Below are 26,106 nucleotides of genomic sequence, written 5' to 3'. Positions count from 1 at the left end.
ATCTTTCTCTGAATGCTGCAAATTAGGAGATGAGATGAGACTAAGCGCTCGTGTGTGCGTCGTTGGGTGCATTTCCCTTCCCTTGCAAGTGGCTTTGGTGACTTGTTCCAGCGACCGGCTCTGATCGACCTGTACGGGACTGCAAAGCACCACCAGCCATCTGCACCATCCGGCCCCGGCCCCATTTGCCACCTTCCCAAGCGCAGCGGCTACCAAAGCAGTGCAGGTTGGCAGGCAGAAAGAAGGGTTTGGAAGTGAAAGAGCAAGTCCTCAGCCATCCGCTTGGATAACGCATGGCTGTCCCCTGCCGAGAGAACAGGGACAGGGTTTGGCTGAGACCGGAAGAGGTTGGAGGAAACCAGCGGAGCCACGTTGCACCTGAACATGCAGCTCCGTTGAGATCCAACCAAAGCAAAGCAAAGCAAAGCAATGATGCCAGCCCTGCTGCAATGCCTCACTCTGACCTTCTTGGACTTTTCAAGCTTTACATGTTTTTAATGGCGTGACATTTTCAGCTTTTCTGATGCTGAAGCCAGTGAGTTTCTCTGTCCTCTGACACGTGCAGGTGTGCTTGGCACCATCTCTCCATGTTCACCCTGTTTTTATATTTGTTCTTTCCGGGTATCTGCTATCAGCACTGCCAGAGACAGCCTGGGGTTGAGCCGACTGCATCTTCCGGACACAGGAAGAAATGGTTTCAGTTGACTTGAAAACCTGGTTTTGCTGGTAAAAGTGCTTCCTTTGTGCAAAGGTTTGATTTTCACTCTGTTTTGGAGCACAGCCCGGAGACTTTTGTAAAGGGAGATCTAGTTCCCCTGCTCAGCTCTCCCCAGGACCAAGTGGGCCTCAACCCCTGGCTCTGCCATCCCCCTACTCCACGGCAAAGTCGCCTGTCCTGTTGTCCCCTTTTTGTTTCCTCCCTTTCCAGGCCCTTTGGACAGGGATCAGCTGCCTCTTATAGTACAGCACCAGGCACCCAGAGAGTGGATCTCAGTGAAGACCACTGCAGTCATGAGTTGCTCAGTGCTGGTGCTGGGGCCCAGGACTGGACCAGATGCCTGGTGTGAGGCAGGGCTGGGCACAGGTGCCTTGGGAGTCCTCCGCTGGCTGAGCTCTTCTCCTTACTCTTCTCCCTAGTCATTGCCACTTAGTGTGATGAGAGCAAATTGGTGCTAATGAAGTGCTGGAGTCAGGCAGTGCAGCAGGCTGTGGCTGGCGGCACCGGGAGGGACCGCAGAGATGCACGGGGCAAGCGGCAGGGGAAGGTCGTCGCCTCCCAGGAGCAAGGGAGGCCCCAGGGAAAGGCTGTGGGGAAATGGCTGGAAACCCATGAACCCTTGAAAGAGGTTTCCCTTGGAGATGGTGACACCGGTTTGTGCTCAGCTTCGGTGCACACAAGCCCTGGTTGCAGAGTTTGGTGGGGGGGGGGGAGAGAGTTTGGCATTTGATTTTTGCCTTTAGGCTGTAATGTCACGGAGGAGCAATAATGCTGGACAAGGAGGTTTCACCCTTGGAGCTTCCCCCCCAGGAATTTGGGGCAAGTGACATCCTTTTCCAGAGTGTTTCTCTTCCTCACAAATGGCATTTTCTGTTGGCAGCCAGTTTCCGCTGTGTCTCCTGGCCAGCGGTAGCCAAGAACTGCCAGCGACAGCATGGGGAAGCAAGGCAGGGCATCGGCAATCCACTGCCATGTCCCCCGTCCCCTCTGTGAGCATGGGGTCCAGAGTGGGCATCAAAAATACACTGCACTGTGACATAGGCTTGGAAGGAAAGGTTGCATCTCCATCGGGCTGTGGCCATCTGCACCTGCAGCTGAGCTTGTTCATGCTCAGCAAGGACATCTCCTTGGGGCTGTTGGCAGCAGGTGAGCTGCAGGTCCTGCAGAGGATGGGGAGGCACAAGCTGACTTAAGGCACTAAAGTAAATGATGGTGTCCTTGGCTAGAGCTGGACCCTCTTGCCCAGGGTCCCAGCATTGGGCTGCATCAAACAGGGCTGTTGGTCAGCTCCTCTTGTCCATCATGCCAGGTCTGAAACGCATCCTACCTCCTCCCACCCCGTGCCAGGCCGTGAGCTATGCCAGGATGCAGCTTCTCTTCCACCCACCAGATCCATCTGGACGACGGCAGCCTTGGCTCACCATCTGGGGGCTCCTGGCCTCTGTGACGGGGTAGGGGGTGCCCAGACCCTGCACCAAGGACCCCGGGGGGGGGAGGTACAGGCCCCAAACCCAAGCATTCCTGTGGGCTCCTCTGCAGAGCAAGGGCTGTGGCAGGTGAGGCATGAGGCTGTGCTTGGGGCCACGATGGAGAAGAGCCAGGGAAATCTAGCCCAGTCAGGCTGTTGTGCTTGCTCCTTCGTGCCGTGGGTCTGCAGTACAGAAAAGGAGCAGCAGGGATCTCCTTTTGGCATCAACAGGGGCTACTGCTAAGTGACTATCAACACCCTTGTTCACATCATCAGTCTGTTCCCATCGGGCTCCTCCTGCCAAACTCCCGCTGCCTTCAGCGGCTCCAAGATCTGGCTCTTAGAGTGGGAACAATAAACAAATTCAGGAATCAATGAAGCATATTTCGTCAAAGTGCACGTTCCTCCCGAGCTGCTCTCAGTGGAGAGCAGGCATCCAGAGAGGGCCCAAAGCAGTTATCAGCCAAGGAACATTTGCTTGAGAGGAGAGAGGGGAAAAACAGTGGGGAAAAAAAAGAGATGGTTTTCCGTGTTTCCTGATTAGATCTGGTCTCAGGTGGATTTATCGGGTGTAAGATGGGAAGCTCCCTTAGGGTTTGGCTGAGTCAATTCTCAAATGGCTGCTGGCTTTCTTGCACTGCGGTGCTGTAAAACAACAGGAAAACCTGTAATCCTCTTGGCTCGGGCGTTTAAGCGGTTTTGCTTTGCCAGGGTTTGGGGCCCTCAGAAACCAGGCAGGAGGGTCCGATCGCATGAAGTGCAGCTCAGCAAGACCAGAAGGGGTCCAGACCCCGTCTCACCACGCCGCTACGGTCCCTGCTGAGCATCTCCCGCAGGTCAGCCCTGCTCTGAGAAGGAAGCGTCCGGCCCCCGGCTCTCCGAATGGGATTTTGAGCCCCCTCTGAGACCTCGAAGGCTGGAGCAGCCCGGCTCTGAGCGTAATGAAATTCCGCTCGGTTATTTATACCCGACAAAAGGCCGGTCGTGCCGTGCGGCAGCTGCCAGCGCGGTGGCAAGTGCCCAAGTGGGTCACCGCAAGGTAACACGCCGAGGATGTGTCCCTGGGTGCCCACAGCAGGATCCGGCCGCCCGCTCAGCAGCCCGGGATGGGGAGCAGGGGCTGAAGCCTCTGGGGTGGCACACGAGGGCGGCAGGGCCGGGGAGGAGCGCGGAGGCCACAGCGCAGGGGGCCTTCGCAGCACGGCTGGCCCGTGGCAGCCATTTCCCTGGGGAGGCCTGGGGGTGCCCCCACCCTGCTGCCCGGCAGCCATCTTGGAGGAATGGTATCGTCCGTGTGCCCTCCCCCCGCACGGCAGGGAATGGATTGTTCCGCCCCCCCCCCCCCGCGGCAGACGGGATGGGCCGTCCCCGCCCCGCTGGCGCCCCCCCGCGGATGGAGGGGAGCATTCATGGCGGCCCCCCCCCGCGGCCAGAGCTGCAGTGGCACAGTCCGGGCACCCGGCCCTGCCCCTCGCCCCGCAGGCGCCTCCCCGCGGCGGAGAGGGGTGAGGCGCATCCGGGGCCGCCCTTGCAGAGGAGGTGGGAGGCCCCTGCTGCTCCCCTACTCACTGCAAGGAATGGCACGTTCCAGCGCCTCCCTCCTGCCGAGGGGGGAATGGAACGTTCCAGCTCACCCCCCCCCCCCACACACACACACACTCAGCGCAAGGCAAGGCAATGGGGTGGGCGAGTCCACCTGCTTCCCCGGGGGGGGGATGATTGCACCCCCCCCGAGAGCCAGGGGAATGGCCCCTCCCGGCACTTCAGGGCGGAGCCGCACTGAGGGCTGCCCCACACACTGCCCCATGGCTGCCCCACACACCATCACCTCCCTTCACGGCTCCCCATCCCCACAGCACACCATCACCTCCCCTCACGCCATCCTGTTGCCATCCCACACGCCATCGCTTCACCTCACACCACCCCACACACTGCCACCTCCCCACACACCACCCCACGCACCATCGCCACCCCACACGCCACCCCGGGTGCCGCCCCGGCCCGCGGTGGCCGTGGTGGGGACCCAGTGCCCGTGGGCAGTCAGCGCAGCAAGGCCGCTGTCCACACGGCTCCGCGGGGTGATCGGGGCCCTGACCCTGACAGGGAGCCGCCCCACGGACCCGCGTGCGACTGGACCCCAAAGAAGCACCCCATGCTGAATCCCCTCCTCACCGGGGTTTACCCCCGGGGAGCGCGGTCTGAGCTGCTAACCCCGGTCCCCGTGCACATGTACACACGGGGTGCGAAATAATCCCTTGTGATTGATGGAACGGCACGAAAAATCAGCAGGCAGCGAGCAGAGCCCCGCGGGGGCCCTCCTGGGGCCGGGCAGCGCTGGGGGACGGGAAGCCCAGAGCCTCGGTGCCAACCCACCGCAGGCCGAGCGAGCGGGGGCTCTCGCGAATCGGCCCTCCTCGGCCAGGGCATCATTTTCGAGCCCTGTTTTTCCCTTGCATGCTTTGAGGCTGCCACTGTTAACGCCACAGCTCGGGCAGGAGGGAGGGGAACAGCTCAGTGTTGCTGTGGGCCGAGTCCTCAGGATGATGAACGTGTCTCTGCCCCCTTGCTCGGAAAAACGTGTGCGTTTTGCCTGAAAACGAAGCTCTGGGGAGATGCCCCCTCTCGCTTGGAGGGCAGGACAAGTTTGCCGAGAGCTGCTGCAGGTGAGGCGAGCTCTAAGCTAGTGACTCTTAATGCGCCGTTTCGACGTTATTAGTTCAGCTCCCAAGATATTTCAAAGAGTAATTGCGCTGATCTGCGAGGGATTACACGGTGCTGGTGTTGTAATGGATGATGTTTTAATTTGAGCGGAGCGCCTCCAAGGAGCAGTGAAGGCAGGGACACACTTTGCAGGGAACGAGACCCCCCCCCCCCCCCCCATTCCACCCAACCCAGAAAAAAATCCATCCCCCGAATAACAGCCTTCATCTGAGCGTGCTGTACGTTAAAGCTGGAAAGTGAAATCCAGGTGATGCCTTGACTGAAACGGGGCAATATTTTACTCGGGGTGGTCTTGTGCCAATTCAGCATGCACAGTCGCTTCGCTATTCCTTTCAGGTTAACACGAGTTTTACCCTGATTTAGTGAGAGCAGAGTTTCACCATTGACTTTGGTGGAAGCAGAGTTAGCCCAGCCCTGGCTAGCTTTGCAATCCTGCCAGAAGCTCCCCATGTTGGAAGCGGTTTTGCCTATTGAAGTGGGTGGGTTTCTGTTGGCTCTTTTCCCTGCGAGCTCTGTGCCGGCCGGGAAATGGCTCGGTCCTTATTTCCTGCCCACTGGGCTTGAATCCAGAGTCTGAGTCTCATTTGGGTAGATAAAACGTTGCCCTGAGCATTGAGGAAGGACTTCTGCAGCCAGTTACATGCAGTCCCCACTAGTGTGGGAGGAAAGGGCTGTCTGACCACACAGAGCAACGTTTGGGAGACTTTCAGGTGAGAAGCAAAGAGAAATCTCCTTCCTGCTTTTTGAATGAGCTTCAAGCAATTCCCCAGCTTGGAGTTCAGCCACAAAATGCCTGTTGTCGCCTTTGCTCCTGTGATGGGCTCTCTGGGCTGGCCTGGAGCCTCCAGCTACAAAAGCAATCACAATTAGCTGTGGTTCAGCATTGACCTGTGGTCACAAACCAGCCAGGCTTGGTTAGCATTTTGGAGGGCAGATCCTTCTCCCTGCCTCGTGCAAATGGGACCAGCTGTCCTGCCAGGCGGTGGTGTGCCAATGGGGGTGGCCAGTTTGTGGTCTTGGCATCCCGTGCATCTTGCAGGCAGTTTGAGAGGGGCCGTTCATATGATGGGGTTGCATGAGAACTACCAAAAAACTGCATCTCCAGCCATGGAGAGGAGCAACCAGCCCGAACGGAGCCCAGTATCACTCTTCTCCATCCAAACTGCCCTCTGTTCCCACATAGGTTTTTGCTTTCTGCCCTTTTCAAAGCCAGTTGCGAAGGGAGAAAAATACCCTGAGGAAAAGGTCTTTTGCTTTTGCTCTCTTAAATGCCTTAAAAAAAACCCAAAACCCACAGGCCCCCCCAAATCAGAAGTACTTGGGGAGGAAGGGAGCTGGCTTCGTGAGGGGGTGACTGTAACTCCTCCCACTGCCCCCAGGAGATTCAGCAGTGTTCATCTACCATGGTGCCTCCTTCCAACTTCCTTCGCCTTCCCCAGGTCCAGGCCAGTCTTTCCTGCCCCGGCACGATGTTTGTCCTGGGGGTTTATCACAACTGCAGCCTGCAGCCCGGATCGCCTACGAACACAACCTCAGACTCCTCCCATCCTAACGTGGCACCCAGGGCCCCTCGCAGTGTCCGAGGTCCCAAGTCTGGAGGTGTCCTCCCAGATGGAGACCAGCGCAACATCCCCGTGCGGTCCCAGGGTGGGATGCGAATGCAGCCTTTGCACCAAGGAGGGCAAAGCAGGGGCTCACACAGCCTATTCCCACCTTTCCTTAGGAGGAATGGGGAACTTTGGCTGGGAAAACCTTTTTAAATGGCTGTATCTTGCTCGGTAAGAGCACAGCAGTCTGGGAGAGCTCAGCATCACGCCTCGGTGCTGCATGCACAGGTGGTGGCCACGATTTGCTCCCCATGACGGGAGCGGCCGCGGCCAGCAGCGCTTTCTCTCCCGCACTGCTGCCCGCTCGGCACCTCCGCTCCCATTTCCTGCTCGCCTCCATGTTCCCAGCCGCTCCCTTGCCCGCGGACGCGTCTTTGCACCTGCCCGCGCTTGCGTCCGGGCGCAAACGCGGCACCGAAAGAAAACTTCCAACCCAATGTTACCTTTAAAAATGACCCCCATGCAGAGCTGTTGCTTCTGGTAAAGAAGCAATTAATCATGGGAAGTATGTGATAGATTTGTAATCAGATCTCTGCCCGGCCCCCCTCCCACAGCCTGCATTTCGCAGGCCTGGATATTTTTCCTGCCCCCTCCCGGCTTCGTGCCGCGTGTGCCGGGGAGGGCTCGATGGGGGCAGGGAAGAGCTGGTGCAGACCATTGATTCTGCCCCGTCGATTTTATTGAAACTCCCACGAGTAGCTTTAACTACGTGTTGGATATTGCTGGCACATCAGTTTGATCGCTACGTGACTGGCTGCGGAGCTTGCTGTAAGGTTTGTGAGGAGGGAGGCAAAGGCAAGGGGCTCCTGGAAGTGGGGATTTCTCTTTGGACAGGCTTGTGTGTCCCTAGGAGCCGGGGCCGAGGTGGGAGCACAGGAGAGACCGGCCTTATCGCCTGGGTATTCCCATCGGATTGGGATTATACCCTCGGTCTGAGCTCCGCTGTCCCCATTCCTTCCCCACCTGAAGCTGGGGGTGAATAACGTAAACTTCTGGCTCGGTGAATGTACCCGAACAATTTTTTTGTCAAGTGAAATTATTTCCGTGGTCAAATTTAATTTCGTTCTGTAAAAAAAAAATAATTCTCTTTTGAGCAAAATATTCCAAGAAAGAAAGGAGAAGAAAAATAGAGCTGGAGCTAGAAATAGGAAAAAGAAAAAGAAAAAGAAATAAAATAAAATAAAATAGAAAAGGAATAGAAGCAAAGAGAAAAAGAAAAAGGAAAAAAGGAAAAAATGGAAAAAAGGAAAAGGAAAAGGAAAAAAAAGACAATTGAAGTGAAGAAAAGAGAAGAAAAAAGAAATCACACAGCTATGTATTGTAGCTATATAAAAGCCTCAGCTGAAAGCAGCCAACAAGCACTTTCTCTCTGCTTTCACTGTGTTTATTCACCATCTTCCTTCATGTCCCTTTTCTCCCATTTTTATAGAAAAAATAAAATAATATAAAATAAAATAAAATAAAATAAAATAAAATAATAAAGGGTAATGTTTCTCTGAAGAAATTGAGTGACAGTTTTATTCTTTTTGGGTACCTGACGTGCCAGCCAGCAACGCTGCTGACCTGGGCCCTGACTCCAGCACTTCCCACCAGCCAGCTCCCAGCACGGCCCGTTGGTGTCTCTCATTTGAGATATAAAGCAACCTATTGCTTGATTTTGGCGTGTAAGAAGCAAAAGCATAAAGGTAAGAGTAGCCAGCTGGAATTAAAATGCCATCAAAGAGAGTGTATAAAACCCATATAAAATGTTATTAGAAAAATCCTTGAACACGAGAGCGAGGGGGGGAGTCTGAGGCCCCCGATTTAGAAAATGTTCCTCCAGAGATCCCTTTTCCAGGAGATATGACAGTGCTTATAATGCAAAACACATGATTGAAGATCTTGGCTCTGCCTATATTGATTAAGCAGCATCTTCTAGTGTGAAAAACAGGGCCGATACTCCTCCTCCCTGCGACCTCGGAACTGCAGCCGCCGGCAGAGCCAGGGCCAGCGCTGGCTGGGGTATCGCGCTCTGTCCTGCCCCGGCTTGCAAACGAGGGAGGCTTTTCCTCTTATCCCATCCCTTCTCTTTAGAGAATTAGCTATTATTTCTTTAAGACCAGCAACTACATCCTGAGAAACAAAATGCCACGATGCTGGGAAGGGCCCAGCTAAGCCAGCTCAGGTCTTAACCTCATGGCTAAAACGTCCTCTTTAAAATCTCCCTTCATCTCTGAACAACCTGCAGTATGGACAGACCGACGGACACACGCATGCTAACAGCCATCCTGTCGTGTGAGCTGATCCACCAGCTACACACGCACGCACACGCACAGGCGCACACAACCACACGCGCACAGGAAGGCCGATGGACAAAGCCAGCCAGCCCCGTATGTGCAAATACAGCCCTCGTCCTCCCGAGTCGAACACATGCAGATTAACCCCCCGAGAATGACCCATCTCCCGTTTCGTGACGGCTCCAAAAATAAAAGCAAATAATCTTTTTTTTTTTTTTCTTAAATGTATTTAAGCCAGCTGAATTGCTGGGAATAATCAGGTTTGGGTGGAAAAGGCTGTTTCGGCTTTGGAGAGATGTTTGTGGTAGAAGAAAGCAGTTTGGAAATCAACTTTGTTTCAAATAGAAACACTGGTTTGGGTGACTTTTTTCAATTTCCTTTTTTTTTTTTCCTGGTTAGGTGCAAAGGACACAAATTTGCAATTTTTTTGCCTGGCCAAATCAGCATTTTTTGCCCCATTTCTGAGCCGTCCACAATTTTGACCAGCTCTAATGCAGATGCACCCACAAACAACAAGCACCTAAACATAGACGCACGCCAGAAAACAAACAAAATGCCTTAAATCAAACTTAAAACCCCTGAACCAGAGAATCCGGTTAGCAGGCAGAGGCCCGTCCTCTCCTGTTTTGCTTCTGGGCATGAGAGAGACAGCAGAGCTGGGATCCCCATCCAGGACTGGGACATGAGGATGGATCTGCTCTAGGACGGGGAGCAGTTTGGACCATGTAGGTGCAGACGGGAGGGTGATAGGTAAAAATGGGAGCAAATCCACAAAGCAGATCCTTTCTGATGCAAACCAGATCTCCTCCTGGACCTGCTTCTGGATGCCGTTGTGCGACAGTCCTGGCATTTGTACGCCTGTGCACGCAGGTGTGCGTGTGGTTTATGGGGAGGTCTGGTATGAGACCGTAAAGGATCTCTCTCTAGAATATTAAGGTTTGACAACCATTCTCTCCAGGTTTGGAAAGACAAATTTCCCTGGATTTCCAGTAAGATTGTAGAGTTGATGCATTTATCTTTGTGTCAGGATAATGCAGGTGTTTGGAGCAAAAACCAAGCTGAAATCAATGGAGTCACAAGGGTTTCACTAAGGGCAGAGCTGGAGCCTTGGGACCACATGAGACCTCGCTGAAACCTTCCACATTATAAATGTCATGGAAAGCCTGAAGTTTGACCCCAAAAAAGAACTAAAGTTCTCTGAAGGGGATCAGTCTGTGGATCTATTTCAGGGACCTATTATTAAAGTGTTGAACCCCCCCCCCTTTTTTGCAGAAGAGTGAGAAGAAACACAACAAAATGCCAACCATCCCACTGTTCCTTTTCCTCTTCATCCCTTGGCAATTTGGGAGATGACTGGGGAAAGGATCGCTCCATCCCAGAGGGACTTTGGAAGCATGAACTGCCGCAGCATCAATCCCATCACTTTGTGGAAGGACACATTGGAGCCGAGCTGGACCAGACTCTCCCCTCTGTCCTTGAGGATCGTTATTTATCTATGGGGACCCTGGGTCATGGCAGACACAGGACCCTCAAAGGAGGGTAAGAAATAAGGATTATGGACAGATCTGTGGATGAATTGCAAGTGCCACGTGGGTGGACAGGACGCTTGTGCTGGGGCACTGGGGTCATTACAACTCTCTTCTGGGCTTCCCGGCCCTGTGACAGACAAGCGAGCGCCGTTGTCTCCGATGCTCTTTAAAGCTCTGTAATCGGAGCAGCCTTTGCTGGCTGTAGAGGCAGACACGTTGATATCTCTGTCAGCCCCTGATACCATCACCCGTCAGCAGCTCCGAATACATTTGCAATTTTATCCCTAATGGAGAGAGTTTGCTCATTACCTGCTCTTTATCGGCCAAGGGTAGCGTGACTTCCCACAAAGGGGCATCGTTCTTTGGAGCTAATCTTGCAGCTTAAAGATTTGGCCTTTTACAAAGCGTCACGGAGTTCATTGGCTTTAGTAACCCGGCACGGGTTTCTCAATATACTCTGTAAGCACTTTCGTTCCCACCTTACATGTGGGGAAACTGAGGCACGGGGTGAGATGGGAGGGATTTGTGGAAGGTCACCCTGTCTCTCTATGGCGAAATCAAAACCGCTGTCCCTCCAGCCCTGTCCTGGCACTTTGTGTGGGGTCAGATGTGGGGAGGAAAGATGAAGCTGGGCAGAGATTTATCCGTTTTTTTATATTTCATAAGATTTACTCTCCTGCTGCAGTCACCACTGAGGGGCTGAGCAGCCCCAAACCATCATCTCCTGCAATAGTGGGATTGTAAAAATGACCCCACGCACTTCTTGCTGCAGTGTCCTTCTCACTGGGGAACGCCCCGAAAACCCTCATGGGGGGAGGAAAGCAAAACCCTGCTGCCACTAAGGGGGGCATTAGCATCCAGGAATGGGGAGAAAAAAGTATTTCTCCATGGGAAGTAGTTCCTGGTGCAGGTTAACTTCTTTGGAAGCATCCAGCAGGGAGATGGAGCTGCCCCGGGTCTGCCCCAGCTCCTGATTCCTTTGTAAACAGCACCCAACCCTTGCACACAAGCCGGCTCCGCTTTGGGGAATTTCCCAGTGGCCGGGACCCCGCACAGGGTGGCACCCGGCCTGGCCACGGCTCTCGGCTTTGCGGCTGCCCGAGCCTCCTAACCCGGCCCGAGCTCCCTACTGCTGCTGTCAGTGGAGCGTCTCGCGGGCAACACTGCGCGTGGTCCTTGGGGCGACCGCTGCCTTCTCCATCCTTTCAAGACAGCTTTGGCGCAACGTATTGCCCCTTTGGTTATCTCAGCTGCTTTGCGTTTTATGGCCCCCCCGGAGCTCAGAGCTCATCCGTGGCTGCAGCTAAAACCGATGCTAAAATCGGTGTCCAGGCAGCGTGCTGCAGACCTCTACCGAAAACCAAGCCCCACGAGCACGTCAGTGCTGGCGGGTGGGAGGAAGCCAAGCCTGTGTGCCCCCAAAATTTAGGGTTCCCTGGATAAATGACAACATCAGACCTCAATCCTCCTCCTACCTGGACAGCAGATAAACAGCACCCTTTTTCTAGGCCCTGATCTTCTTCTTGCTCCCTCCTCTTGCCTAGATTTAAGCTCAGCCGTGTTTGGAGCAGCAGTTGCAATGGGGGGGGGGGGGCGTAATTTAACCCTGGCTGTGCCATAAGCAGCAGAGCAGGCTGCAATTTGCTTTTGCCTCTGTTTTGTCGCGATATCCATCAGGCTTTTCCTCGCTGCGCTGCAAATGAGGAAAAGACGGCTTGTCCCAGCAAACCTCCTCTAACAAGAAGCTCCTGCTTTTCCTTCCTGGCTGCTGGCAGGTTCTTGCACTGGGATTTTCTGGCTCCTTTTTTTTTTTCAGGCTCCTCAGCCTGCCAAGGCAGCGCTTGGCACGGGAAGGAGCGGACAAGGTTAATTAGACACTGAAAGGGAGCTAGAGCACTCAGATCTGGTGATTTCTATGTATGTGTGTTTGCCTCAGGTTTGTGAACAGAAAAGCAAGAGTAGCAACCACAGAAATACAGAACACGGTCAGGACGGTGTGTCGAGCTCTGCTGATGGGGAGGTCGCACTGGCAGCGTGTGGAGCATACACTGCCCTGCGATCCCGTCCTTCAGAAAGCAGCCCCGAAGCAGGGAGGCGGTGGTGACATCCCTGATTCCCCAGGAGAGAGGCAAGTTAGCAATTGCCCCCCCGCCCTGACCTCAAAATGCCGCAACACAACGTCCTCCGGTGTTCGGAAACGATACTGGGGGGAACAAGGGCACGGTTTTGTTGGTGAGACGAAGTCCTGCTGGGCAGAGCTTTTAGGCTAAACCCCAGGAACAACGAGGCGAAGGAAAAGGCGATCACGGATCTCCAAGTGATGGGGCAAAAGTTGGTACCCACAGCAGGAGGGGGCCTGGGGACAAAGCGGCTCTGCTCAGCCCCGGCTGTGTCAGCCCACGGCCTCGTTCGCGTTTAACCCTTCGGGGCTGACCCGGATGGAGGGCAGCTGCACATGCTCCCACCTCCGTCGGCCGCTCGACCAGCCTGAAGCAAAGCGCTGCCTTCTCCATGCCTTAGTTTCACTGTCTCAGAAATAGGGTCTTGGTGACCCTGGTTCCCCACTACTGGAAAAGGCTTTGAGATTCGTATAACCCACAAACACTGTTTTCAGTCCTGGAAACACCTAGCCCTGAGCTCACTGCCTAGCTCCAGACCTACGTTTCTATACAGTGTGCTCAGATTTTATACCATGCAGCGTCATATGCCATACATCCCACCGGCTCTGCATCTTTGGGGCTACTGATTGCATTGGATCCCTTTAAATAATTTCCAGACTGCCTTGAGCTGCAGAAGCCGCCAGCACTTAAGAGAGCAATAGTGTGTATCCCTAACTGAATATATATGTTAAGACATAGATAGTAATGTCATTCTTGAAATCCTAACCATTTCTGCGTAAATGTCTCTCGCTCTTAATACTGGTTCTTTGTTTTAGTGGGAGCCTCATCTTTTTAAAATGTTCTGTCCCCACCTTTCAACACACGAGAATCTGCGTTGCCTTTTGGCTTTGCTATTTTTTAACAACCCCAAATGTTTTAAGATCCGTCATCCATTTTGTCCGTCAGTCCCTGCCGCCTTGGTTTAAATCTTGCTGGAGATGATCTATATCATTCGAGGTATTAATGAGATTTTGAATTTCCGTTTAATCAGCAAATCTTGCCACTCAATGGCCACAGTCCTGCACGGAGCCATTAATAAATTCGGCTGCTGAAACGTGCTCCCGGCACACTGCTGTCCTGCATCTGGCCGCCCCGTTATATTCGTGTGTCGCTCACACCTTTCGCCCGTTCGCCAGTCGTGTCCCACCACGGCTGGCCTCAGATCAAGGACTGAGGCCTGGCTAGAAGCATTACTGATGGTGGCCTCAAGATAGCTCAAGGATTGCCTGTCGGATCAATCCTGCTTGCAGAAAAGCGCTGAGCCCCCAAGACGCAGAGGCCGTCAGCATCCCGCCGGACCAAGGAATCAATGCTGCTGGCGCAATGCCTTCCCCACGAACCCCAGCCGGTTCCCACGCACAACCCCAGCGAGCAGGTCTCCCCGGCACCAACCCAGGATTACTTCTGGCTGCGGACAGACTGGCTGGATGAGGATTTTTTTGCTCCAACCTCCCCCTTTTCCCCAGTGTTCAAAACCAGAGGCTGATCCCAACCCCTCTCTGCTGCCTTTAGATGCTGTGCCAGGTATAAGGCAACAGCCAAAGGCAGATCCCAGATTGATCTAAAGCGCAGAGGCATCCTCACTTCGATGATGAGCTGATACCTGGATGTGTTTTTCTTGCGGCACCTCAGCTCCTAAAAGGCAGCCAGGGGCAGAGCTGTGTGTGCATGGATCCGAGGGCGTACAGATGGATCAAAGCTTTCTAAAACCTTCTTCAGTGATCCAGGGTGTGAGGTTCCCAGGCATGTGCCCAAGCCTCTCCAAAAAGCCTCAGGGATTTAGGCAGCAAGGCAGAAACCTCTTGCCCCTAGTCTAAAATATTCAGTTCAGGCGCTAAAGCTGGAAGATAGCCAGGGAGACAGTGATTCCTGTCCCTGGGAAATCTAGCCCATCCAAAAGCAGAGGTGGCCCTAAGTGCACCCCCAAAGGCCTTGAAGCCTGGGGGGCAGCAGGTTGTTTCTCTGAATCCCCTGGGATCTGGAAAATCCCAGCCCTTCTGAGTCAAGGCCCGGTGGTGTTTTTCAAATTTTTTGAGGATTTTTTTGTTCGTTTCCCAAATCGGCCACCGCCGTTCCGACGCGAGCCTTGCTGACGCCGTGCAAAGGCTCCGCGGACATTTGGTTTACAGCTGGCGTCACTCTCCATTTCCTGGTTTCCCGTCCCCAGTCCCTGCCCCGCGTCCAGCCGCTGGCGGGCCCTTATCGCCTCCGCGCCGCTCTGCTCCCCCGGCTCGTCCGCCGCCCCGTCACGGTGCCGTGGCAGCACCCCTTGCCTCTGCGCCGAGCAGCACGACCACCCACCACAGCACTTGTGCTCTCCACCGCTCTTGCCGTGGGGAGACGCGTGTGCAAGGGAGGTTTCTGTATTGGATTTTCGGTTAATATGTACACACACGTTGCTGCATGGTTGTTGGTGGAGATGCGGTAGTGCGCGGAGGGGAAGGGGCAGGTTGTGATGTTCCCAGCTCAGGAAAGGGGGAATCTGGGCCCTGCCTCTGGTCTTCTCCTATCTTCAGCCATCCCTACCCTGCCTCCTTTTTGTTCCCCGGCTGGTTAGAAAGCAAACAGGAATCGCAAACCAGCTGCGACTTGCAGCGATTTGCAGCGTTGGACCCCTGCGGGCCGTGCCGTAGCTCCCCACAGCCCATGGGATTTCTCCCAGGTGGCTCCCGCCAGTGCCCACTTGGATATGGGGGCTGGCGGAGGGACCTCGGTGATCAGACGGCTCCTTCCCTGCAGCCCGTCGCCCAGCTGCTGTCTGTGCGCCGCGGCGTCACGGGCAGGATGAGACCCTCTGCGCTCAGAGCTGCGATGCAGCAGGGCTGGTACCTGCGCGGAGGCTGAGCCTGTAAACCTGCAGCACCCCAGGCCTGTCGAGGCGGCTCCCCGCTGCCGGTTCAAACCGCAGACCCGCGTCTCATCCCCGATTTTGGCATTTGCTCCGTGTCATTGAGAAATCCGCGCAAAAATACCTCGAATCGCTGCACACCCAGAGCCTCCCCCCGCTGTGACCCCAGCCCCAGCCCCTCCTGGAGGCAACGGCTCCCCTCGCCGAGAGGCGCAGACTCCCCTGCCCTGCAACTGGAACTGAGCAGAATGAGAAAATATTGGATTTGTTTTCTGGAGGAAAAAAAAAAAAATCCAATATTCTGTCTGCAATCCCAGACTCCGTGCCTGGTTATCGCAGGAAAATGCTGTAAATCTCCCATTTCCCCATCAGCAGGGGAAGAAAGACCGATTCTCTTTTAATATTCTTATTTTCTCTCCTTTTTTAAACCCCATCATTTTGCAGGCAGCACTGCAATCTCTTTGTTGACCGGGGCTTAAACCTGCTCGCCCGGCTCCCCCGACCCCAGGAAGTCTGCCTCGCACACCCTTCCCAGCAGCTCTCAGGCAGCGGCAATGAGATTTTAATAGATGTATTTTCAAATTAGTTCTGGGCCTTTCAAGACTTATCAGTTAAATGAGGTTTTTCAAATTGATTCAAAGGTCACTCTGAGAGTTTTCTCTTCTCTGTTATCTCTCCCTTATGGTTTCAGTGGCAATTGACAGGACGGAAAAAAAATCATCCTCTCGTTGTACGCCCAGAAAAAAAAACAAAAAACAACCAAACGCCCAAAATGCGCACCCAAAAATGACAACTGAAAGCCGGCCGCGATAAAGCCCCGGGTTTACCAGCCCCGCCGTGGCTCTGCTTTGGGGACCGGGGTCTCTCCGTAGCAGACAACGAAAAGAGGGGATGGGGGAGGGATTCGGGGGGCAGAATTTGGGGAGTCGCCTTGCAAAGCAGCAGGAGAAAGAGGCGACTGCTGCAAAGGGCTCGAGTGGTTTCTAACCGAAGCTGCCACCCAGAGCAGGGGCGAGATTATTTCCTCGTTGGGGGTGTTGGGGCGGGGGGGTGGGGGGGGACCAGATTTAATATTTAACCGGCGGGAGGTTTTATTGGCCCCTTCTGACGCGCAGATTAAGAGCAAACAAAAAAATAGCTTGAGACGGAGCGAGGCGGCTCGGCGCGGCCGGGCCCCGGCGCGCTGATAACGGGAGGCGGCGCGGTGCGGGGCGCGGCGGGGCGCGCAGCGGCCGCCCCCGCGGAGCCGCCGCCTCCGGTTCGCGGCCGCCCCGCGCGGCCGGCGAAAGTTGCCGGTTATTAACATGAAAACTCCCAATGCAAATAATGTTTCCAATGGGGGGGAAAAGGATTTCTTGCCCTCTGTTGTTTTGTTTTGTTTTGGTTTTTTTTTGAGGCGGATATTTCCTCCCGTGCGCGGAGGGATGACAGCCCGAACGGTTCCCATCTCCAGCCCGAAACAATACTTTTTCCCCCATTTTACGGCTGCGAAATAATTTGCGCCTGATCCTATACGTCTCCCCCGCTACGGAGGCGGCTTTTACCCCATCGCCCCTCGCATCCGCGCGGATCGAAAGCAGCGAAACGGCCCGGGATTCTCCGCGTCTTTCGCGGCCCGGGCGCGGAGCCGGGAGCGCAGGGCTGCGCGGCCGGAGCCGCCGCCCGGGGCAGCGCCGGTGCCCGGGGTCCGCGGCCGCGGGGCGGAGCGGAGCGGGCCGGCAGCGCCGCGCTGCTCCCGGGAAGGAGCCGTTGTTGGGCCAAAGTCGTTTGCGAGGGGCTGAGATGGAAAGAAAAAGAGGGACGAGAAATATTTCCCGGGTTTTGCGGCAGCGCGCTCTTGTCCCTTATTCTGGCAATTATTAGTATTAGTTAGCAGTATGAGATAACAGCATTAGTTAGCAGTATTAATTAGCACTATTAATTTTAGACTTTGCCAAAGGTCTCGGGCGTTTGCTGGCCCTTTGCCTTGTCGCAGCCCCGCGCTGGTGTCTCGGGTTTCGGGTGTTTTGCTCTTTCAATAGGGACACCGTTTCGTGCTTCACTGGGGAATCGCTCGGGGGAGAATGGGAGAGAAAGTGAGAAAAGAAAAGAAAAGAAAAGAAAAGAAAAGAAAAGAAAAGAAAAGAAAAGAAAAGAAAAGAAAAGAAAAGAAAAGAAAAGAAAAGAAAAGAAAAGAAAAGAAAAGAAAAGAAAAGAAAAGAAAAGGAGAAACAGATGGAAAAAAGAAAAGGGAGAGGAAAGGGAAGGGAAGGGAAGGGAAGGGAAGGGAAGGGAAGGGAAGGGAAGGGAAGGGAAGGGAAGGGAAGGGAAGGGAAGGAAAGGAAAGGAAAGGAAAGGAAAGGAAAGGAAAGGAAAGGAAAGGAAAGGAAAGGAAAGGAAAGGAATAAAGAAAAAAATAACAAAAACGAAAAACGAAAAGAGAAAAGGGAAAGGATTCGAAAAAGACAGAAAGAGAAAAGGAGAAGAACGAAAAACGAAAAATGAAAAAGGAAAAAGGAAATAAAAATGAAAGAATAGGAATAGAAAAAGAAAAAGGAAAGAAAATTAAAAAAGAAAAGGAAAAGGTAAAGGTAAAAGAAAACGAATTCTGGCGTCTGCTTGGCTAAGCCTCTCTCGCCCGTTGCGAGCGGCGGGTCCATCCCGGGCCCGGTTTGGGGACGGGTTCGGCTCCCTCCGGGGCAACGCGGCCGCGGGACCCACTCGGCCGCCCCTGCCCGCGGTGGCTCCTTTTGGCTACTAGCAACGGGAAATATTTTGGCTAAGAAACAGCCATTCCCGCTGCGGGCGGGCGCCGTGCGCGGACTGTCACCGCGGACACGGTCGTCGGGCGGCTGCGGGCGGTTTCGCGCGTGGGACCTGGCCCACGCGTGACTTCGCCTCGCCGCGGAGCGCGCTGCCTGCGCCGGGGCTGATCGCACCAAGCCGGCTCCAGCCGTGCGGGGAACCGGCGAAGAGCCCGTAGAGGGCCGGGAATGCCTCCCGCGCCGGCTTCCTGCGAGGAGGGATCCTATCGACTGGCCCATAAATCTGCTCCGCGGATCAAATGCTTTATGCAAGCGGCTGGATTTCGCAAGCAGAAACGCACCTCGCAGCAGCAAGGGGAAAAACACCAAATGATTTATCAGCTAAGTGCTAATTCGAGTTAAGGACAAATAAACGCAGAGATGGAGGAGTGACCGTGTTGCAAAAGGAAAACAACGATGTTATCGCCCTCCCCCGTAATAATCACAAGTGAATTTTCTATTCCTGGGTGTATGAATAAATCCGTGGCGGGGATGGGGTTTTTCACACCCAGGTCCGCAGGGGCAGCGGCCCCTCGGCCCTCCCGACCCCGCCGAGCCCGGGGCCGGGCACGGGAGCGGGAGCGCCGGGAACGGTGGGAAGCGGAGCCAGAGACGGAGGCGTCACCACCTAAATGTGCTTTGTGCTAAAACGGCAGAAACCGTCCCAGAAGGGCCGGGGAGGGGGGGGGGGAGCGCAAACGCACCCACTGCCCTACGGGAACACACAGGGATGGGAGCGCACCCACTGACCCACGGACACGCAAGGATGGGAGCGCAGGTGAGCACACGGCTCCCAAATAGGCGCATGGAAACGGAGCCGGATGCCGTCGAGCCTCTTTTGCTCTCCCTCGGGAAACGCCAGGGAGAGACCAGGATCGTGGGTGGGGGGGATCGTGGGTGGGGGATCGCGGGTGGGGGGGGTCGTTTCTGCACGCTCCTCTGCTTGTGCAGTTTTAAGAAGAAACCCAGCAGCTTTGGCAAGCTTGTTCCTTGGGGGAGAAATCGCTCTGAAACGCACTGCCGCGTGTGGGGATGAGACTGGGAGGCCGCAGAGGCAGACGGGGCCGTTGCTCGCTGGATCCGGGATCTCTCCCGGGGTGCGCGGCCACCCGCGGCCCCCCCGGCCCCGCTCCCTGCCCGCCCGGCCGCGCTGCACCGCGCAGCGCTGCCGCAGCACCGCGGGCCGGAGGCCGGGGCCGGGCACGGCTGGAGGTTCGGAGCGAAGCAGCTCCGCTGCAGGCAGCCCGGCAGCACCTCTCCAGGGCCGGGGGGACCAACTCGCCCCTGCCCGGCCCTGCTGCCTGCCCGCCCGCAGCCACGGGCTTTTCTGCGGCCCCTCGACGGTGGTTGCGGGCAGGGGGCCTGAGGGTGCTGCAGAGCACGGGGCTCCGCTCCCTCTAATTGCTAATTAAGGTGAGGGCGGATGGGCACCCCCACCCCCCGACGGGTAACTGTACTCTTTGGGGAGGGCTTGACATGGCGAAGCGAGATTTGAGGCTCCGTGCGAGGAGTGGGGTGTGGGGGGGGTCCCCGTCCCCTGCGCCCCGAGCAGAGCCGTGCCAATGCCCTCGATCAAAGAGGGGGCGGGCACCCCCCCCCCCTTAGCACCGGGGGCACCCAGCAGCTCCGGCGCTGCCGACAGAGGGACCGGGCAAGGCAGAGATGGGGGGGGAGGTCTCCGCTTGCACCCCAGGAGCAGCCCCGTCGGGGGACAACCCCCTGCCCGCAGCACCGGCGGGGGTCGCAGTCCGGCTGTGTCGCTCAGGGTCCCAAGGGCGCTTTGCGGGGGTCACCCCAGAGGTGCCGCCCGCGGTGGCCGCGCAGCGGGGCCGGGCGCTCTCCCCACCTCGCTCCCCACCGGCTCCGGCCTCGCAGGCGGCCGCGGAGGTGGGGGGGGGGGGGGACGAAGTTTGCGGAGCTGCATCTTGCGGAGGGGACTGCGGAAAGATGGATGGGCCGAGGGGACGGGCCGGGCAGCCGCCAGCTGTTGCCCAGATGTTTCTCAATGAGACGCCCCTATTGTGCGGAGCCCGGCGCGGGGAGAGGAGCCGCTGCCCGCCCGGTGCTGGAGGGAGACGGCGCGGGGAGGTGCGGGCTTTGGGGAGGGGGGGGCAGCTCGTAGCCCCCCCAGCTGCTGCGCTGCCCGGGGAGGCGGCAGGGCCCCGGCTGAATAATTAATGGTTCATCTGTGCATGGGGCGGCGAGAGGGGGGAATTGGAGTGGAAAGAAGAGAAAAGCAGCAATTGCCATTTATAGGGGCCCAGCTTGTTTATTGATCCTCTATTTACTGACTCGAACTAATACATCAGATGGACTCCTGAACCCGGCCAAATGGCCTGAGCTGCGGGCCCGGCGTGGCGGCCAAGCTGGCGAGGACCAGCCGTGTGCTGGGTGTCCCGACGGGGCCGGGCGCCCCGGGCAGAGCCGTGTGCCAGGGCTCGGCCGCGGCCACACTGCCAGGCCCGGCGCCGTCGGGACTCAGGCCCCGCCGACCCCGCTCGGGCTCTCCCCGCGGCCCCTCGTCCTGGCTGTGCCCCCCGCCGGGGTTCTCCCGTCTGAAAAACACTTTTTTCTTGCGCTGGGAGAGGAGGCGACTCTACTATTCCCAGGATGCTGTTCCTGCCGCAGCCCCGGCTCAGCCTCGCCGGGGCCGGGCCGGGGGTCGCAGCCCTCCTGGCCCCTCCGGTTCCCCCCCCCCCCCCCAGCCCAGGGCTGCTCCGCGGCGGCGCTTTCCCAGCGTTTGGAGACGGTATAAAAGGACGAGCAGGATCGATCGGCGGCCCCGGGGTGAATCAGGGGGAGGCATTCGCCTGCATCGATCGGAGAGGCCGGGCACGGCCCCCCCCACCTGACCCTCTTCCATATAATCATGCTTTTAAAGGCAACCCGAGGCCGTACGCGCGGGGGCTGGCACACGGGCCGTGGCGTGGGAGCCGCTCAGGATGAGGAGCGGGGCCGGAGGGAGCCCGCGGCCACTCGGGGCTCCCCGGCTGCGCCCCGCCGTGCGCCCGCGGGGACCCGCGGACCCTGCGCGGGCCCGGTCGGCTGCGGGGCCCCGGTCCCGCTTCTCCGGCGGCTTCCCCCGACGCCCGTATGCTGCGGCGGGGCCGCACTCGGCCCAGTAGGAAAACCACAGCCTTGAAAAGCCAGGGGCCTTTCTAAACCGACCTCGGCTCCCCCAGGCGCCCCTCAGAGGGGCTTTAACCTGCCCCACGACGTGGCTCACCGGGGCTGACCCCGCGCAGACCGCCCGGCCTCCCCGCCGCGGCTCGCCGGTCCCCAGGGCGGCTCCTTCGGCGCGGAAACGCGGCGAGAGAAACGAAACGAAACCGGGGCCCAGCGGGGCGGCAGCGGCGCCGGGAGACGGGAACAAAGGCGTCGGACCGGGGAGGCCTCGGGGCGGCCGGGGCGGCTCCCCCGGTCCGGGCGGCGCGGTAACCGGGGCCGTTGCGGAGCGCGGCTCCCCCGGCGGCACCGCCCCGACGGGCCGCTCGGTCCCGGCGGCCGGGGCGCCCGCGGCCCTGCTCCCGCGTGGGGAAGCTGTGGTTTAACGGAGCCGAATCCATCGCCGGGTTTTCCTCGCGGAAAGCGAAGAATTACAAACTGCCCCTACGAAATGGTGATTTCAATTTACGGAAGTAAATTCCCCCCTCGCGCAAAGCGCCCCTTGGGGCACAGGGAAGGTCGCGGCAGAGAGATTAAAAACCATTTTGGGGCGAATAAACCTCTCCAGACACCGGGCGAAGGACGGAAGCGATGGAAGCGAGGACAGGGCCGAGCCCTGCCGGCCTCCGCCGCGCCGGGTTCAGGCTCCCACCTCGGGCCCAGGAAAGCCGGGACCAGCGGGCACGGACTTCCCCGCACCTCCCGGCTAAGCGGGTTAATTTTCATCATCGTAACCACTAGTATTATTTTAAGTTTTGGCGAGTCAGAAATCAGCCACCCACCGCTCAATTAGCCCGAACAACGGGGGCATTAAACGGCCGATCGCGGCAGTGTTTAAATCTTTATTTACCAGAACCTTGTAAAGCCAGGAACAATTTGCATTCTATTAACTGCTTTTCAATAGGGCATCGACTGGAACTAAAAGATGCCACTACCCTGCCCTAATTAAAGAGCAACTGAATTACACTAAATACATATGAACGCTGCTCTCCTCCATAAATAACGGCGGACTCCTCGCCGTGCGGAGTGCCCCGGCGGGTCGCACCCTGCCATGCCCCTTCTGCCCCACGGGGAATTATGACTTCTTTAAAAATGACCCCTCCTTCCTATGACCCACAGCCACCCCCGCTTGGGTTCGCCGAGCCGGGACCGTCTTTCCCGGGGAGCGGGGATGAGCCGAGCCCGGGGCAGAAGGGCTGGGAGGGATCCCGCAGGAAGAGCCAGGCACCTCTGCGCTCGGCTCTGACACCTCTCCCAGCCCTTGGCCCTTGTCTCTGCTCGTCCGCACACAGACCCCAGCCGCGCCTGCGGCTCCGCGCACCGCGGAGGACCGCTTAGCCGGGCCACCCCCTCGGAGCCGGTAGCGCTGCAACAGCCAGCGGCGCCCACAGCACGGCCCGCAGGTGTCCGCGCCGCGAACACGCGTTTTTCCAGCAGACACGTCCCTGACCCTGCGGCCCAAGCCGGCCTGAGGCCGCATAAACCCCCCCGGGGGCGAGCGCGGAGCCGGGCGGTGGGCTGCGCACCCCGCGGTCCTGGGGAGCAGCACCTGCTCCCCCCCAAAGCGGAACCGGGGGGACATTTGCTTCTTTTCCCCGGGGGAGCCGGTGCCTGCAGAGGGGCCGGAGCGCAGCGCCGGGCGCTGCCCGGGGCTCCCCGTCTCGATTTTTGGTCCCATGCAGGCAACACCATTTCACCGGCAAAAACCCGCTTTGGCCCGAGGGGCGAAAACGGGCAGCGGGAGGACGGAGCCGGAGGTTTTGCCGAGCACAGCTCGGGCCGCAGGCACTGATCGGCGGTGCCAAACGGAAAATGAAGGAGCCGGGCTGCCGCTCAGCCTGGACCCGGCGGCCGCGGGCGGCAGGGTGTCAGCAGCGCCCCGGGGTCCCCAGCGTGGGGAAGGGGCCGCTTCAGCCGTCGGGATTAACGGGAAATAATAGCCAGGGCTGGAGCCAGGGTGGTGGGGGCAGAATGTCCGGTAGTACCGGGCAACCTCTTGCATTAATATTCCCGGCTCCTGCGACCTATGATCTCTGTATTTGCCTGTAGCAGGCCCGGGGGCGGGGGGGGAGGGGGGAATTTGCGTTAAATATAATTTCCGTCCCTATCTTCTCAAGACTTTAAAGCAGCTGGTAACACCCGCCCCGCCGCACACACACGATCGCTTCCCAATGCCGAGCAGCCGGCGGAGAGCACGGGCTGCGTGTGCGTCCCGGCTCCCTCGGCTGCCCCGTGTGCGCCTTGCACAAGCACTGCGTGTGCAAGGGGGGGCCCTCAGGCGTGTGACAGGCCGGTAGCACACACGTACACACGCAGCCGCACACCCAGACACCCCCGAAGGTTTCGGGACCAGACTCCCAGGTGCCCTCGCACACCCGCCGTGCCCTACCTGCGAGCCTGAGCGCGGACATCCTCTGAAATTCCGGCTCCTGCAACCATTTCCACATCCTCCGGAAAGTCTCCCGGCCCGACTTGAGCTTACTCCAGGGCTTGGGGTTCCGCAGCAGGTCCGAGAGGGTCCCTTGAGAGCGGCACAAGATCCTCTGCGCAAAGATCGCCTGCGGGATGCTGTAGCGCTTCAGCTCGGCCGTGATCCGCTGAGCCACCTCTTTGGTGTTGATCTCCTCCACCTGCCCGGAGCCGCCGGGCTGCGAGCCCGAGGCGGAGGCCTGCCGCTCCCGCTCGCCCAGGAGGGAGCCGCCGGGCTGAGCGTGGTGGTGGCCGTGCGGGTGCATCCCGTTGAGCGGCGGCATCATGGCCGAGCTGGGCGCCGCCAGCCCCCGGGCCAGGTGCTCCTCGCCCCGGGACAGCATCGCGGCGTGCGAGTCGAAGCCGTTGGGCGAGAGCATCTTCTCGTTGGGCAGGTGGCCCCCGGGGCCGTAGGGGGCCAGCGGCTGCTGCGCGTTGTGCAGGCTGCCCAGGCCGTTGGGGAGCGGCGAGAGGGGCTGCCCCATGGACGGCATGTCCTTGGGGTAGTGGCTGTAGAGGTTGCCCATGGAGGCGAGGCTCCGCTCGTCGCGCATGAGGGTGAAGCTGCCGCTCACGTTGCCGGCGAGGCGCTGGTGCGGGTGGTGGTGGTGGTGGTGGTGGTGCGGGTGGTGGAACTTCTCCGAGACGGTGGAGATGGGCGGCAGGTGCTGCAGGGGGGTCAGCGTGGTGTAGGTGCTGCTCAGGCTCATGCCGGACGGCGACTCGCAGGACATGCTCATGGCCGGGTGCAGCGGGGCGGCCAGGCTGTGCTCGGCGCGGTAGTCGCCTCCCTCCAGGATGGAGGCCATGCTGGAGACCATGGCGGGCCGGGCGTGCGGCACCAGGTTGCGGTGCGAGCCCTGGCGCCCGTGGGCCGGGCTCATGAGTTCGGCGGGCTGCGAGTGCGGGACGCCGTGCAGGCTGCCCAGGTTCTCCATCGCCAGCTCCATGGTGTCCGCCGGGCTCTGGCGCTGCCTCGCCCGCTCGCTCGCTGCCTTCCTCCCCCACCCCCCCCGCCGCCGCCGCCACCTCCTCCTCCTCCTCCTCCTCCTCCTCCACCGCCGCCGCCGCCACCCCCCGCGCCGGCTGCCCGGATTAATTCAGACTCCGCGATTTGGGGATCGATGGCGCGCGCGCCCCGCGCTCAGGCCAGCATGATGCGCCGCCGCCCGGCCGCCCGGCCGCCCCCGCGCGCCTCGCTGCACCGCCGCCCGCGCGGCGCGGCGCGGCTCCCGGCCGGGCGCGGAGCGAGCCGCGGTGCGTGCGCTCGGCGCGGCTGCGGAGCGCCTCGGCCGCCGGCTCCCGGCAGCCTCGCTCTGGGCCGGCGGCGTGACGTCAGCGCCGCCCCGCCTCCCCCCGCCCGCGCCGGGAGCGGCGGGGGGGGGGGCGGCGCCCCGGGCGCGCACCCGCCTGCGCCCCCGCGCCGCGCAACCCCCCTCCCGGGGCGCACAGCTGGGGGGGGAGCGGGCACATCTGGCGGGGCTCTGGAGCGCAGCCGGGGCCTTCTTTGCAGCTGGAAGCGCCGCGCAACTGCCCCACCGGGACCCACCCCCCATCGCCCCCCCCCGCGCACACATCTGGCTGACCCCCACCTGTGCCACCGGCACACAGCTGTGCCCCCGGACGCACCACATCTGGTCCCAGGCACGCCGCTGGAGGCACATCTGGCTGCCACCCGCCCCCCCATCTCTGTCCCTCGGCGCACTGCGGGATGCGCCTTGTGGCAAACATCTGGCCACCGATGCAAACATCTGGCAGCAGCGCACCCTCTGGGCATGCCAAAACAGACCTGACCCCCGGCACACACCTGTACCTCCGCCGCACAGGCCCCCCGGCACACACCGGGCTACTCTACAGTGCACGTATCTGGCTGCACTGCATACTCGTCCGCTCTGTACACACCTGGCCCCTGGCGCACATCTGGATGCCACCCCGCCTGATCCCCACCACGCATCTGTCCCTCCCCACCGGTCCCCCGCAGCTGGCGGCACCTCACATCTGTCCCCCACCACACGCCTGCTCCCTGTCCCAACCGCCCTCACACACTTTCTGCCCCCCAACCTGCCCCCTTGTACACACATCTGTCCCCCAGGACACACATCTCGCTGCACTCCCGACAATCCTGTCCCCCTACACGTGTCACCCCCACACCTCGGTCGCCAGCACAAACAGCTGGCTGTCCCCCATACACTCCCCCCCCCATACCCTGCGCTGCCGCCCAGCATCCCTGCCTCCACCCACCTGGGTGCCTACCGCTCCTGGGTGCCCCCTGCACACCCCTGGCTGCCCCCAAACACATCTGCCCCCTCTCACCTGGCTGCCGCGCAACCATACCTGCTGCTCCAACACCCACCCGGCTGCCC

The 26,106-nt window shown here is 58.8% G+C and overlaps 1 protein-coding gene across 1 annotated transcript in view; it reads right to left on the bottom strand.

Annotated features, from left to right (window-relative positions):
• ONECUT3 (one cut homeobox 3) overlaps positions 1-24,693 on the bottom strand; it is a 32,507-nt gene extending 7,814 nt beyond the window's left edge. The window contains exon 1 of the mRNA XM_013960824.2: positions 23,664-24,693. Coding sequence (XP_013816278.2) covers positions 23,664-24,693 — 1,030 coding nt within the window. The remainder of the gene's footprint in view (positions 1-23,663) is intronic.
• Positions 24,694-26,106: the final 1,413 nt, after the last annotated feature.

This window comes from Apteryx mantelli, chromosome 30 (assembly GCF_036417845.1).
Source record: "Apteryx mantelli isolate bAptMan1 chromosome 30, bAptMan1.hap1, whole genome shotgun sequence".
In the NCBI taxonomy this organism is placed as follows: domain Eukaryota; kingdom Metazoa; phylum Chordata; class Aves; order Apterygiformes; family Apterygidae; genus Apteryx; species Apteryx mantelli.
This window is presented reverse-complemented; position numbering and strand designations above follow the sequence as displayed.